The 14,650-nt window shown below is 43.5% G+C and overlaps 1 protein-coding gene across 1 annotated transcript in view; it reads left to right on the top strand.

Annotated features, from left to right (window-relative positions):
- col28a1a (collagen, type XXVIII, alpha 1a) overlaps positions 1-14,650 on the top strand; it is a 57,398-nt gene that overhangs the window by 21,446 nt on the left and 21,302 nt on the right. Inside the window, exons 15-22 of the mRNA XM_061742057.1 lie at positions 16-84; positions 162-230; positions 1,577-1,645; positions 1,754-1,825; positions 3,567-3,635; positions 8,417-8,488; positions 8,971-9,039; positions 10,408-10,476. Of these exons, the coding sequence (XP_061598041.1) occupies positions 16-84; positions 162-230; positions 1,577-1,645; positions 1,754-1,825; positions 3,567-3,635; positions 8,417-8,488; positions 8,971-9,039; positions 10,408-10,476 (558 nt within the window). The remainder of the gene's footprint in view (positions 1-15; positions 85-161; positions 231-1,576; positions 1,646-1,753; positions 1,826-3,566; positions 3,636-8,416; positions 8,489-8,970; positions 9,040-10,407; positions 10,477-14,650) is intronic.

Raw genomic sequence — 14,650 nt, 5'->3', positions numbered from 1 at the left:
AAATCTGATCCAAAGGGAAATGAAGGAGCCGCTGGGTTGCCAGGCCTTATAGGGTTTCCAGGTGCAGGCATCCAAGGAGAAAAGGCAAGAGCAATAGAAATATTAGGACTTTCCATATTTTGTGTGCTTACGTTTTAAATTCACTTTCTCACTGTCTTTAGGGTGACCAAGGACCCGTTGGCCCTTCTGGTCCCAGAGGACCTCCAGGTCTTGGCACAGTTGGACCCAAGGTCAGTGTCAGTTTCACTGGAAAGCTGTCATGGCAGGCAACCATAACAAACTGAACAAAGAGTTTTGCATGATTACAAACTAGAAAAGTGATATTATATGTCTCTGTAACAGATAATACTGAAAGTGTCTAAATCTTTTATTTGTAACTTCATCATTTGTTTGAACTTTTATTTAAAAGATGCAAGGAACCCTTTGATAAAAAGATTTTCAGTGCTATGTGGACCAACATAATATGATTTCAAGATTTAAAATAAATATACTCAACATCATTTACTACGTTTCCATGCAGTCAATAACCCTTTTCTAACCAGAATATAAGCAATTACCCGGTTGCACACGGCCATGTAAACACTAATAACCCCTTTGAATAACCAGAATTTGCTCATATTCCAGTTTTTAAAAACCCGAAAATTACCCCTGAGTTACTCCTTTTCTAACCCGAATATTTGGTCATGTAAACGCCTAACGGGATATCCCCATCAAAAGGAACAGGAATTTGTTTTCTGCGCATGTTCTTTTCGCAATGAATCTTGGTCTTTTGAGTCCAGGAAGTTCTTATAAACATGGAGAAACGAATCAGCGTCGGCGAACTCCATCATTACTCCCCGTTCCCACCAGTCCTGACTGCGCACCTTCATCCAAAGTGTCTGGGGTGTTCTGGTGGAAACGGGTAGCATGGATACGGATCAATTTGCCATTTCTTCACGTTCTCGCCTTCCATTAATGAAGAAGGCGACGAGGAACAGTGTTGAGTCCTGGTGGTGGGTCAGTACCAGCACCAAAGCCCAAAAGAAGGCGACTTCTAATGGGCTGTTCATTATCCGCCGTGCTGCTGTTATTGTTGTTGTTTTGGATTCGGATACAGGAAGAAGAAGCGGAAATGACGGGAATTGTGTCATGACGTTCTCCGTGCGTCGCTGGTTTGATCCAGATATCCCAAATGATTACAATTACCATGTATACAGAGATAATCCTCTTTGCTCACGCATGGAAACAGATTATTCTTTATTCTATTATTATTATGAAGGAGCTCATCAACCTTGTATCTCTAAAATCCTGTCTGAGAAATTGGAGCAGCTTCATACCACACTTGTTGTTGTTTTAATGTGAATCCAGAGACGTAGTCCTATTGCTTTTATTCTTTAAATTATTTAATCTGTGTTTCTGTGTGTTTTGTAATTGTTGCAATGTTTTTATGCTGTTGTCTTGGCCAGGCCTCCCTTGGAAAAGAAGTCATTGTGATTTCAACAAACTGTCTTTTGGTCCATGAAAAACCCTTTTTCTTAAGTCTTTTAGCTAGTTGGTTACAAATTTCATATGGTTTTAATCTGTGTTTTTCTTCAAGGGTGACCAGGGTTTCCCTGGAGACCCAGGCCCTCAAGGAGAGAGAGGCCTAGGTGAACCAGGAACAAAGGTAAGAAAACCAAAGCCCACATGAATGATGTCACATTCATAATAATGAATAACAGAATCAAAAAGGTTGCTTGAGTTGTTTAGTGTTGAAATGTAAGTGATTTTCCAGGGTGAGGCAGGACCTGATGGGGTTGCTGGTATACCTGGTATTCCTGGTGAAGATGGACTTGTCGGGTCTAAGGTGAGCTCGAGGTCCAGCGACTCAGCAGGGCTGGGCTTGAAGTCGAGATTCACATTTTGCTTAAATAGATTCTTTAGTGTATTGCAGTTTAAATTAGAATCATTGGGTTTCAATTTAAGTCAGTTAAGTTACATTTATTGCAGTTAGATGCAATTCTGTTCCATTTATATTCATTTAATTGAATCTAATAATGCTGTACAAATCCCCAAAGAGAAATATAATCGTTGCAGTACAGTCAGTCAGTCAGTACAATAAAGTCACTATAACTTCCATCCATCCATCCATTTTCGCTTTCGCTTATCCGGTCACGGGGGAAGCAGTCTCAACAGAGATGCCCAGACTTCCTTCACCCCAGACGCTTCCTCCAGCTCTTCCGAGGGAAGTCCGAAGCGTTCGCAGGCCATCCCAGCGTTTCCTGGGTCTTCCCCGGGGTCTCCTCCCAGAGGGACATGCCTGGAACACCTCCTTAGGGAGGCGTCCAGGAGGATCCGGTACAGATGCCCAAGCCACCTCAGCTGACTCCTCTCAATGTGAAGGAGCAGTGGCTCGACTCCGAGCTCCTCCCGGGTGACCGAACTCCTCACCCTATCTCTAAGGGAGCGTCCAGCCACCCTGCGGAGGAAACTCATCTTGGCCGCTTGTATCCGCGATCTTATCCTTTTGGTCATTACCCAAAGTTCATGACCATAGGTGAGGGTAGGTGCGTAGATTGACCGGTAAATTGAGAGCTTCTTCTTTCGACTCAGCTCCTTCTTCATCACGACAGTCCGGTACACCGACCGCATAACTGCAGACGCTGCAACGATCCATCTGTCAATGTCGAGCTCCATCGTTCCCTCACTCGTGAACAAGATCCCGAGATACTTGAACTCCTCCACCTGAGGCAGGACTTCTCCACCCACCCGGAGAAGGCACGCCACCCTTTCCCGGTGGAGAACCATGGCCTCGGTCTTGGAGGTGCTGATTCTCATCCCTGCCGCGTCGCACTCGGCCTCAAACCGCCCCAGCACATGCTCGTCCCGGTCCGATGAAGCCAACAGGATAACATAATCCGCAAAAAGCAGAGACGAAATCCCGTGCTTCCCAAACCGGATCCCCTCCGGACCCTGGATACGGCTAGAAATCTTGTCCATAAAAATTATGAACAGAACCGGTGATAAAGGGCAGCCCTGCCGGAGTGACTATAACCTGTCTCTGTGGAATTTGTAGTAAGTTGCAACTGAATAGGTTCTAAGGTATTACTTATCTAAATCAGATTCTTACATATTCTTTGTCTTATACATATACTGTGTTTTCCAGGTTTGTGCTGTGAGAAAACTGCTGTGGTGTGCAACTGCATCTATGATGTTGTTAGTTTAGAAACTGCCAACCACGTAATGGCCACTTTTACTAAACAAATGAATCAAACTATGTCAAGGTGTTTAAAAATGTAGCACCCTCATTCTAAGGAGGAAGATGCTGCATTGAGGATGAGGAGGCAACATGTAAGGATACTATAGATGCCTTTTCAGACTAATATGATGATTGTCACTTTTATTAATCTACCCCACCATGTATGTGAAAACCACTCTAGTTGAGCATTTTTGTTCTACTTTCAGTCTGAATTCTGTTGCTGAATTTTTCTAAACTGCATACAGCTGTTTTGACTGTGATATGGATATACATAAAAAAATACTATCATCATACTTGTTTTCACTTTTGCATAATTTTTGTATTTGTTTGTGACTGTTGTTTAATCTAGGGAGAGAGAGGATTGCCTGGGCTGCAAGGCCTGGACGGGGCACTTGGGAGAGGCATATCTGGAGAAAAGGTAATCACTTATCTGCAGTGCATCTGGTCTGTCCTGGGGTCTTACATGTACAGTATGTAAAAACAGCCTAAGATGAAAGGCAAGGCATGTTTATTTGTTTAGTACATTTCATGTAGAAGACAACTGAAAGTGCTTTACATAAAGCAGACATAAGATACAAACACAAGTTAAAAATTAAAGCTGCAAGCAGCGATGAACGGGCCCTCGCACCCTTGTGCACGTTCAGGCGTGCTGCAGTGGAAGCGCTTGTATGACTTGCATGTAGATTCTTCAGGCCTGGACATTTAGCGGATGACACCAGCCACGACTCTTTATATCAAACCATTCAAAAGTTATGGCAGAAAGTAGGAACTATCAGATATCGACCAATCAGAAGAAGGGGCGGGGCTAATTCATGCCAATGAAGGTCAAGTACTCAATACCGAGTCCGATGACACCACCCACATGTCTTTATCACAACCCGTTCAAAAGTTATGGCAGAGAATAGGGACAAATATCGACCAATCAGATGAAGGGGGGGCGCGCTTTTTGGCGTCTATCGTCGCCACGGTAACGCTTTTGACAGAGAAAATTATTTCGCATCGTCACAGGATCGAGACGCACATTTTGATGTATTACCCATAGGCCCTACTAAATTCAAGGTCCATCTTTCCTGGCAGGGAGGGGCACTCTCAGTCGGCCACTCAGGCTAACATTTCACTTGTCGCACCCATTCCCACTTTTGCTCTTGATGGACATAAGCTTAGCCTTCTTATCATCATACCCAAACCCTCAAGATGACTTTGTATGGTAACCATGTTGAGGAGATTTGTTTCCATGTGTTACCATCCCGTGGCATTCCTCTCATCTTAGGCCGACCCTGGTTGGAGTTGGTTGTCCCCCATGTGGATTATGGCACAGGGCGCATACTTAGTTGGAGCGCTGCTTGCTATGCCCGATGTCTCCGTGCTGCTACCTACTCCAACTCACAGTTTATTTTGGAGATGAGTTTATTTTGAGATGAGAATAAATTATTTTTGTCCTCCAGCATCAGCATTGCCTTGTCATAAGATGACGTGGTCCCTTTAACAGGCTAAGCTCACTATGGGCCCGATTTACTAAAGGTTTGCGTGTGTTAAAACGTGTGCAAACTTGACAGCACCCGCAAACCAAAGTGCCAGCTGATCTACTAACAGCGTGCAAAGACGACTGCGTCTCTGAAATGTGCAAAATTGCACACGCAATTCAGTTAGTACTTTTGCCCTGATGAATAATCAATATGGGGCGTACCCGCCAGAACGCGCTAAATACTGGGAGGGGAAGATGCAAATTGCTCCATTTACCACGCGCAATGAGATTTACCAAGCCTGAAAGTAATTGCGCGTATTGTGATTGCGTCTGTATTTAATACGTTCCAAAGGAAGGTGCTAATCTGCTGCTGCTGTTATTGTGGCAAGGAGGCGACATCCAAAATCAAAGAATACGCAGAGAGAGAGTCTTTATTCTGCTGCATGCTATTTTAAAAATGGTTGCACAAGTTTTATTAAAGGCCACTTTTTCTTTAGTTCTCCGCCTTATATCTTGCACCTTCTCTTATTGTGCCCCCCTCCACTCGCCCACAAGCAGGCCAAGCCTTTGTGCCAAAACTTTGTATTTTATTGATTACTTATCTTATTTAACGTGAAATCATCCTTCGTAAATTACATTTAATTAAAACCCGTGCTTATTAATCACAAAACACAGGTTAAACATCATGACCAAATCCGCTCCGACCCGCTGTCAGTGATCAGCGCAGAGACTGCAGCTTCGCCTGAATTATGCTTCTGCGTTAAATCGACGGCGTAACCGACGCGTAGGGTCGCGGTGCGGTATGCGTCGGTTCTGCGTTGGTGAAACGCGGAACCATAAATCAGCCTTTAGTGTGCGCTGTTCTGAACACTTCTCTTCTCTTCTTGCCATATGCTGGTCCCGTCTGTCACACATTTACTGTCAGTGTTTGCTATATAATATATAATATTTGCAATATACTGTGGACATCTGAATAAAAACTTAACTCATAAATAGATGAATCAAAGCGCTCTCCAGCTCTGTGTCTGATGTCTTTTTCTCCTCAGATCATGCCGAGCACCGCGGGGTCACGCAAACCCGACCAATTCAATATTAAAATCAAATTCAGTCCTGTGGCCCGTTTTTCTATTTCGTATTTTTGATCTGTGCCTAAAATTGAAATGTGAAAAACCAGACGTTTTTCCGTTTTTTGTCTTACCAACTGCATTTATTCTATCGCAGGTTTTCTCCGATATTGCGTTTCTTTTGGTAATGTTTAAATTTCTTTGTAGTTCATGAATGTGTTTATTTGCCTCTTCCACTAATATCTCTAACTCCAACTCGTCAAATTTCATTTTGCGCTTGTGACTTGTGACTGTGCTTTGCTTTCCATCCAGACTCTCCATGGCGCAGAGTTTGCCCTCGCAACACCTCATTTAAATACTGCTGTTTGCACCTGTTATCAATTGCGCAAGCAATCTTAGTTGATCACCCGCAAACCACGTAACAACAGCACGCGCAAACTTTTTCAGTGCACACGCAATTTAGTACTCTTTATTTAGGATCTTAGTAAATCGGGCCCTATGTGTGTGAGCCAGATCCTCTCCACCCCATCAGGCGCCCCGGCTGGCCAGAGGGGGCAGTGTATAGCCCAGGACTACTGCATGTTTTTGTGAGGGTGGCTCATATTAGCCACCCAAGGGAACACGGGGAGAACATGCAAACTCCACACAGAAAGGCCCTTTCGACAACCCCACCCAGGGTGGGGGTGCCAAAGTCATGAGGGAATAAACATGCCCTCAGCACCCACAGTGTCCCCGGCGAGAATTGAACCCAGGACCTTCTAGCTGTGAGGCAGCTGCACCACCGTGCCCCCAAGCTTGCTTTTGTCGTGGGTAGTGATATTTTCTGTCCACCAGTCAACGGATTGTATTGTGTGACACCATTACAGTAGCTCTGCCCTGACCGTACCGTGCCATTTTTCTATGGACCTACAAACAACGGGGTATGGTTGGGGTATGGTATGATTTAAAGGAGCTTGAGGCCGGATTGTGGCAGGATTTATGAAAAAAATCCGTATACATTTTAAGTTTTCTAGTAATAATGTCAGATGAAGCGTTCCAAACCCAAAAGAATGAGCCCTCTAGTGTATCTCTCCTTTGCCTTGAACAGGCTGTGTGCTGCAAAATGTGCTGCAATTCGGTCCCGAATTTCCCGCGCTGGGCTGCGGATGTGACGTCACATGACGCTGCATGTGCGTTCTCCCCGTTCTCCCGTGCCGGCTTCACTGTTGGCTGCAGTACCCCCGACGGCCGTCGTGGTGAAGGGTGGCGCTAAAGAGTCTCATTTCTTAAAAGGAGCCTCAAGCTCCTTTAATGGGACCATTTTATAATGGCAACACCCAAAATACTGTACTGAACCACTCAGTGGGAACAGGGTAAAAGTGGGAACAGGAAAAAGTCTAAAGTCAGGTCAGGACCTGAAGAAGTCCCATTGCCGCTGCCAGGTGGGCCTGTTTGAGTTCTTCTTTAATTCTGATGATTTTACTGCTCATAAAATCTTCACTACTAAGAGCTGCAGGAATACATTGCTCAACACAGTTGTGACTCAATTCAATTCAATTCAATTTTATTTATATAGCGTCTAATACAACAGAGTTATCTCTAGACGCTTTCCAGAGACCCAGAACATGACCCCCGAGCAGTTATTACATAAACAATGGCAGGTAAAAACTCCCCTAGTGGGAGAAAAGCCTTAAGCCAAACAGTGGCAAGGAAAAACTCCCCTTTAGGAGGGAAGAAACCTTGAGCAGGACCTGGATCATAAGGGGGGACCCTCCTGCCGAGGGCCAGACTGGTGGGTCAGGGACGGCAACAGCACAGCAGGCAGGTGGAAGCAGCAACGGGATGACCAGGGGTGGGGACCGCAGGCCAGCACGCAGCTCCCGAAGCTCCGGCCCAATCATCAAGTCCCAGGTTGGGGTGCAGGGTCGGGGAAGGGTTGAAAAGGGGCAGGGCCAAGGAGAGGAGTCTTGACGGACAAACCTTCTCCCCCGCCTGCCCGGGCTGTTACCCTGCCCCCCTCACTCACTACTGTGGCTACAGCGCTGAATAGAAAATGTGGATTATTGTTATGATCTTCTATCAACAATAAATAAGCTTTTTCTAGCTTTGTGAAGGTCTTTTTCATATACTATTAGGCTATCTTTCCATGCACGATAAGAATCTACAGACTTACAAGAATACCACTTCCTTTCCATTTTTTGCACTTTTTGTTTCAGGATATGCAAATTATACCAGGGAACTAAGCTCCTATAGTGGGAGACCCTCTTTCTCAAAGGAGCAACTTCAGCTTAAGCTGAGTGCAGTAAATCTGCAGTGTTACTGAAGAATGAAAATGACAATTTACATACATCTTTGTCCAAATGAAATGATACTGTAGCAGGGCGAGTGCTACGGGGGCCCGACCGACAGGACAGAGAAGACACGGGGTTTCAGTGCAGAACTCCTTTATTCCACCAGACACCAACACACGTGCTTCAGCTCCAGCAGCTCTGTTGTAAGCTGCCTTTTGAAGGCAGGCAGGGTGGAGAGGTTGATGGGACACACCTGTCCCCAATCAACCTGAGTGGCTGCTGCTCCTCCACCCTGCCACAGATACAAAACAAACTCAAGTATTAAGGAAACTAAATAAACAAGCAAACAAAATGAGCAGTTCTGTGACATTTGATATTACATCTATTTGGTCTGCTACAGGGCGACAGAGGTGAACGAGGTTTAAGGGGATTTTTGGGATCTTCAGGCCCAGTTGGACCTTCAGGAGCCAAGGTATGATAAACACGCTAATATGAAGGTTGTATTAGATTCACATATCTGCTAATTATAGCTTTGTGTAGATATGTATAATGACGATAAACAGCTTTAATATAAGAATGAAGTTATAAAATCAGAAAAATGTTTCTTAAAGGTGGTAACTTTCCAAGTTATGGCCATAAAGACATCCAATCAATGAGCTGAAAGAGGAACTAATTTCACTTAATACCCTAAATCCTAAAGGTTGTAGTAATTATAGGTCATAATAGTTTCCTGTCCTCTCCAATAAAATGTAAAATATTTCTATTATTTGTCAAATCTAGGTTGAAAATACCAATGATGACTTCTGGTGGAAGCCTTCATTTGCATCTCCAAAAGCTTACCATGTTTGTCTGTGCACCATGTTTAGAGCAAAGTTGTGGGAACTCCTCCTCCTTCCCACTTTTTCTTTTTTTATTCTTTGTACAAAAAAATGGTCTAACATATTACTAAATTAGGGAGAACCTGGAAGCAAAGGACTGGTTGGCCTACCTGGACCTGAAGGACGTGGACTTCCTGGACCAAAGGTAACGGCACCTAGTATCCCAGTGGCTTTCACATGCATACTCTTATACACCCAGATGCCTATAGTAGATGCCGCAGGCCAGGCTGTCAGTAGGCATCCACCAGACATCCATACAGACAGGTGGAAGCAAGCAGTGGGATGATCAGAGGGTGAGACCCCAGGGCAGCATGGAGCTCCTGAAGCTCTGGCCTTCAAACATGAGAAAAGGAGGGGGCAGACCAGCACAACAAACTATATAACAATGGAGATCAATGATGGTTATTAAATACTTATAATTGAGAAAGGAAAGAGAAGGAGGGTTGATGGGCACCGCTTAGTGGATCATGTTGGTGTCCCCCTGCAGCGTAGGTCAATAGAAGCATATCTAGGATGAAGCTCTGTTTCCGACCAGCTAAGACTACTGGCCCTAACACACTAGAGTTTACACAAAATAGAGGCTTTACTAAACAGAAACGTTTTAAGTTTGGTTTTAAAGGTGGAGCTGGTGTCAGCCTCCTTAAACCAAATTGGAAGTTGGTTCCATAGTAATGGTTCTTGATAGCAGAAAATTATTTTTCATCTGGCTTCATAGACAAATAGAGCTGCGTATCATCAGCATAGCAATGAAAGTGTATGCCGTGATTCTGGATTATACTTCCCAAGGACTGCATGTATAAACTGAACAAGATTGGCCCTAGCACTGAACCCTGCGGGACACCATAGCAGACCCTCGACAGACCCGGTCGACTTGGTAGCCCTCAAGATTTTTTTTTTATTAATGGTGTGAGAATGCAGACTCACTTCTTTTTTTTTTTTTTTTTTTTTTAAAGATTTTTTTGGGCTCTAGTGGCCCTTTATTCAAGCTGCAGATATGAAAGGGGTAGAGAGAGAGAGATCGGGGATGACACGCAGCAAAGGTGCGCAGGCCGGGATTCAAACCTGCGACCGCTGCAGGAGGACTGTAGCCTCAGTATATATGAGCCGCTGCTTAACACACTGCGCCACCGAGCGGCCCGCAGACTCACTTCTTGTAATTTTTTCTTTGTGTACAGATTAGTGTTTTTATCATAATTGCATGCTTTTTAATTTGCAAGGTATTTTATGTATTTTTTTTTTCATTGAGCTTTTGTTCAAAATAATTGGATGCTATAAGATGTTTTTGAGATCTGTTTGTGTGATCAGCACACCCTGTAGATAGATGACTATTTTATTGAAATTATGTGGTAATGGGGTTGCACTTTTACTTAAAACTGTTACAGAGGAATAAACAGTGTGTTTCTCATTTATATTTCTTACACAAGCAAATCTGCATTGTAGAGTTCCCCTGTTAATTCAAATTTCTATAAATATTCTATAACAATAATAATGACCCACTGTTTCCCACGATCAGGGAAACCCTGGACCCATAGGACCATCGGGGGCCGTTGGGGAACCAGGAGTTGGAATTACAGGGCCCAAGGTAACACGTTCAATACAGTGACAAAGACATGAAATTAATTAATTGGAATTAATTAATTTTCTATGTCAATTCTCAATAAAATATGAATTGTTCCGCTACTAATCTCAGTCACAATGACGGACAAACACAATGTGTTTAAGTAGATACCATATATAAGTTATAATTTTTTTTACCTGCATTGAACAAGCATATTAAATATACAGTGCAGGAGGTAATATAAACCAAACCTATAACTAATCACTTTAACAAAAAGCTAATATAGTGTAGTGTGTACATCTAAAGTCAATTTAATGAAACTGCTTTTGACCCATACTCTGGGTACTGAAGTTTGCTGTTCATAGCAAGCATCACCTGATGTGAAACATATTACACCAGATCTCTGAAAACAGAGTTAAGATTAGTTTATCTGCCAATTTAGTACTGTGGTTACTAGTGGCGGTGCTGGCTGGTTTTACACCTCTTACTATTGTTTAATCGACCTTTGAATGAACAACTGATCTGGTTTGTTGGTGATCCTGTTCTGATGGATATTTATATTTTACAAACGTTGAACTGAAATTTACATTATTGTTGAAATGCAATAAGATCCTGCTCCTTTTTCGGGTTTCTCTTTAATTTCTTTACTTTTTCCCAACATGCTTTCCTTTAAATCTGACTCCAGAACATGGCTCCTGAGAAATTTTTAAATAAACAATGGCAGGTAAAAACTCCCCTAGTGGGAGAAAAACACTACCCTGATCTGTCCATAACTGCTTACACAACTTATCTGTACACACTGTAGAGTCCTATATACGTTCACAACACAACTGTGAAACATTGGTACCATCATATACTCTGTATGATCATATACTGAATATAATAATGTGTTATCCATAGGTGATCGCTCTCCTAGGCTGTTATTTTATTTGAGTTTAGTAGTTTTAGTAGTGGTCTAGTAGTAGTCTTCCATTCTGTCGTTCCACTATAATGTGTAGCCTGCTAGCTCGATGGTGGAGTCCGGTACGAATGAATGCAGCCAGGTCTCCGTGATCAGCAGAATACAGCTGTCCTTCACCGTGATGTGAGATGCAGTCTGTAGCCTCAGTTCATCCATCTTGTTGGCAATGGATCTGGCTTTCCAGAGAAACAGGTTAGGGAGCGGTGGTTTGTGTGGTTGCCTCCGTAGCCTGGCTAACATGCCGGCTCTGCATCCCCACTTCTGCCTTCTGTCTCTGCGCCACCAACACCTCTTCCCTGCCGGCATGGTGATCCACGGCGAGCCGGGGCCTCTTGCTATATTCCCCAGTATGTAGAACAAGTGTTGAAAGCTCGCTATAACGCCTTATTCATAGCAGGCTCGGATTGTCAGGAGATCATCACGACTGTAGTGTTGTTCGTCTCACATGAAGAGTACTGAACAAAAATCAAGCCATTCACGTTACAGCCAAATATAGCACCAGCCGAGAGAGCACTGAGCTGCTGCAACTACGTGAGATCTCATCTGATTTGTTTCTTTACCCCTGTTTCTCAAATACTGCTCCCAGAGTGACAGTGTGGTATTATGTTAATCATCTGGTCTCCTCTCGAGGCCAGAACAGACGATAGACATAGAAATCAGAAATCATGGCATAGAAATCAGCAACAGATTCGTCTTTCCCATGTGTACATTGTTCAAGTTTTCAGGTATTCACAGAGGCAGGAAACCCCAGCAATGTATAACACATTCTCTCCAGCATCCCAGTCCACATCCAGACATAGCACATCTGAAACGGGAATATGAATATGTAACTTTGCCCAGTCACTCCGCTTCAGCTTAAGAGCCAGCAATTTGCATTTCTCAGCCACCGTAGACCTGAACTCTGAGCAAAATGCAGAAAACTTTTTTCAAAACACTCACCTGAATTTCTCGGATTGGGTAAGTGCAAAGCTGTACAAGTTGCAGACCCGCCAGTCCTCCAACCTCAAGGGGAGGGAAAGTGGTGACAGACACAGCATCCTTGCCAGATTTATGCTTCTTTTCTTTAGTTTTCCACAAGTAACCATAACAGGTATTTGACTCACTGCCTTGACAGCTTGAGCAGTATTTGCCAGAGAAGACAGCGAGGGAAATGATGCAATAGGTAAAAGTTAATCATCAGACACAGGCTCACCACTGCACACAGCGGTCGGGTAGGCAACAGCACTCTCAGCCCTAGACGCACAGGCTTCTTTTTCCACTGGTCTACATGAAATAGCAACAGCCAGTCCATCCATCTCTCCGCTCTCTGCGGTACCAATGCTGGCATCAGCCCAGAAGCATCTGTTGAAGTGGTGTTAAAGCAGGGAAAAACATGTTAAATCTGAGAACAGGAACAGCTACTGCAATTTTAAAATGCACATGTATGTCTAAATTACGGGTGTCAAATTAGCACGTTAATTGCAATTAATTAATTACAGGCATATTCAGCGCATTATGTTTTTTGATCGTTTAATGTATTTTATTATCTCTAACTTTACTTTTTCTGTTTGCGAGTTGCCTTTATTATGAGATCTGTGCGGCAGGCTTCTTGTACTTGAGTTGAAGTGGACATTGATTGGCTGTCCCTGTGTTTGGACGTGTTTAATATACGCTAGTAGACTCCCATTGTAGCTGGACAGGCCTGGGTGGGGGTGAGTAGTGGAGAAGAGAGGTGAAAGTGGAGGAGCAGGTGAAAGTTGTCAGTCCAGTGAACGGGGAATTTACATTTCTAAAACGCCCCCAAAGGCACCATTGATAAAGGTAGAGTGATATGTGTCTTTGTAGAAAGGACTTTGTCCACCACCAAAGCAGCTCAAGTTTACCCACATAAACTCAAAGCACCTGGTCGCGAGCACAGCCACAGCTAACGTTAGCAGCAACGATGTTACCACACCAACTCTCTTTCCCAAACTAGACTCGAGGAGAACATCACGCCAACCCAGTCTCACATAAAAACGTACCCTGCCTACATTGGTCCAAAGTGCAAAAACGTAGAGGGGTTACAATATTAGCCCTTGAAATGTGACACCGTTGCCACAATATTTGACCAAACCAAGTAAAACTTGACCTGTGGCCTCCATATGGGGCCTAGATTGGGCTTGCCAAGTCTCAACTCTGTGAACCCTCTGCAATGCCAACTAGCTCTGTGGAAGTCGTACAGCCACGGGACCAAAAGATCCTAGCAAAGGGCCTTCTGCATTGCAACATAGTCAAAAATCAGCCTCCCAGCTCAGAGCGTTAGTGAATTATTCAAAAAACACACAAAAAAGGGCCGAAAAAGGCACCACACACGGTGACCTTTGGCACTTCCGAAGGTCGCATGGGTCTGGACCTCGGCACAGTGGATGAGAGTCACCTCCTGATTAAGAGTCTAGAATTTCAGCCTCTTAGCTCAAAGCGTTAGTGAACTATGCAAAAAAAGACATGAAATAGCCTTTGCAGGCCGAAAAGCAACAGACGCGGTGACCTTTGACACTTCCGAAGGTCACACAGATCTGAAAATCCGCACAGTGGATGAAAGTCACCTCCTGATACAGAGTCTAGAATTTCAGCTTCCTAGCTCAAAGCGTTAGTGAACTGTTCAAAAATAGACACGAAATGCTGCTGACCCCCCCTAACCCCCGATCATCCTGTTGCTGCTTCCGCCTGCCTGTTATATAATAAATAGTTATATATAAATATAAATAATAATAATAATAATAATAATAATAATAATAATAATAATAAATAGTTAAAACGATTTTGTCAAGCAAAGCGGACTGGCGTCGTCTCTATAGCAATGGTAGCTGAGGATTATGGGTAGTGTATTGCCTACAGTGATAAAACAACTCTTTCTTTCTCAGAATCGAAGGGGAAAACATGAAAATTGATGTGCAGGAAATTAACCCACTAATGTTGTGTAATTAACAAGGATACAGTGGTGTTTCTGCCTTAAGAAATGTTGCAGATATCATTGTGAAAATCGCTGTTAACGTCAAAACGGACAGTAATTAGAATACTTCCGTGTGTCCGATCCTCCGTTATCCAATGGGAGAGGCTGAGGAGAGCTCCCATGTTTTCTGTTAAACTGATATCGAGAAAGAATTAAAAAAATATTAATTTTGTTTATACATTTCTTTTGGCACATTTAAAAACAATATTAGGAGAAAATATTTCTGTAAATGCAGTGGTTCAGTTCATGTTCAAAATAGGCCTATC

The sequence above is a fragment of the Cololabis saira genome, chromosome 15, assembly GCF_033807715.1.
Source record: "Cololabis saira isolate AMF1-May2022 chromosome 15, fColSai1.1, whole genome shotgun sequence".
Taxonomy (NCBI): domain Eukaryota; kingdom Metazoa; phylum Chordata; class Actinopteri; order Beloniformes; family Belonidae; genus Cololabis; species Cololabis saira.
Note: the sequence above shows the minus strand (reverse complement) of the source record. Positions and strands in the feature narration are given on the sequence as shown.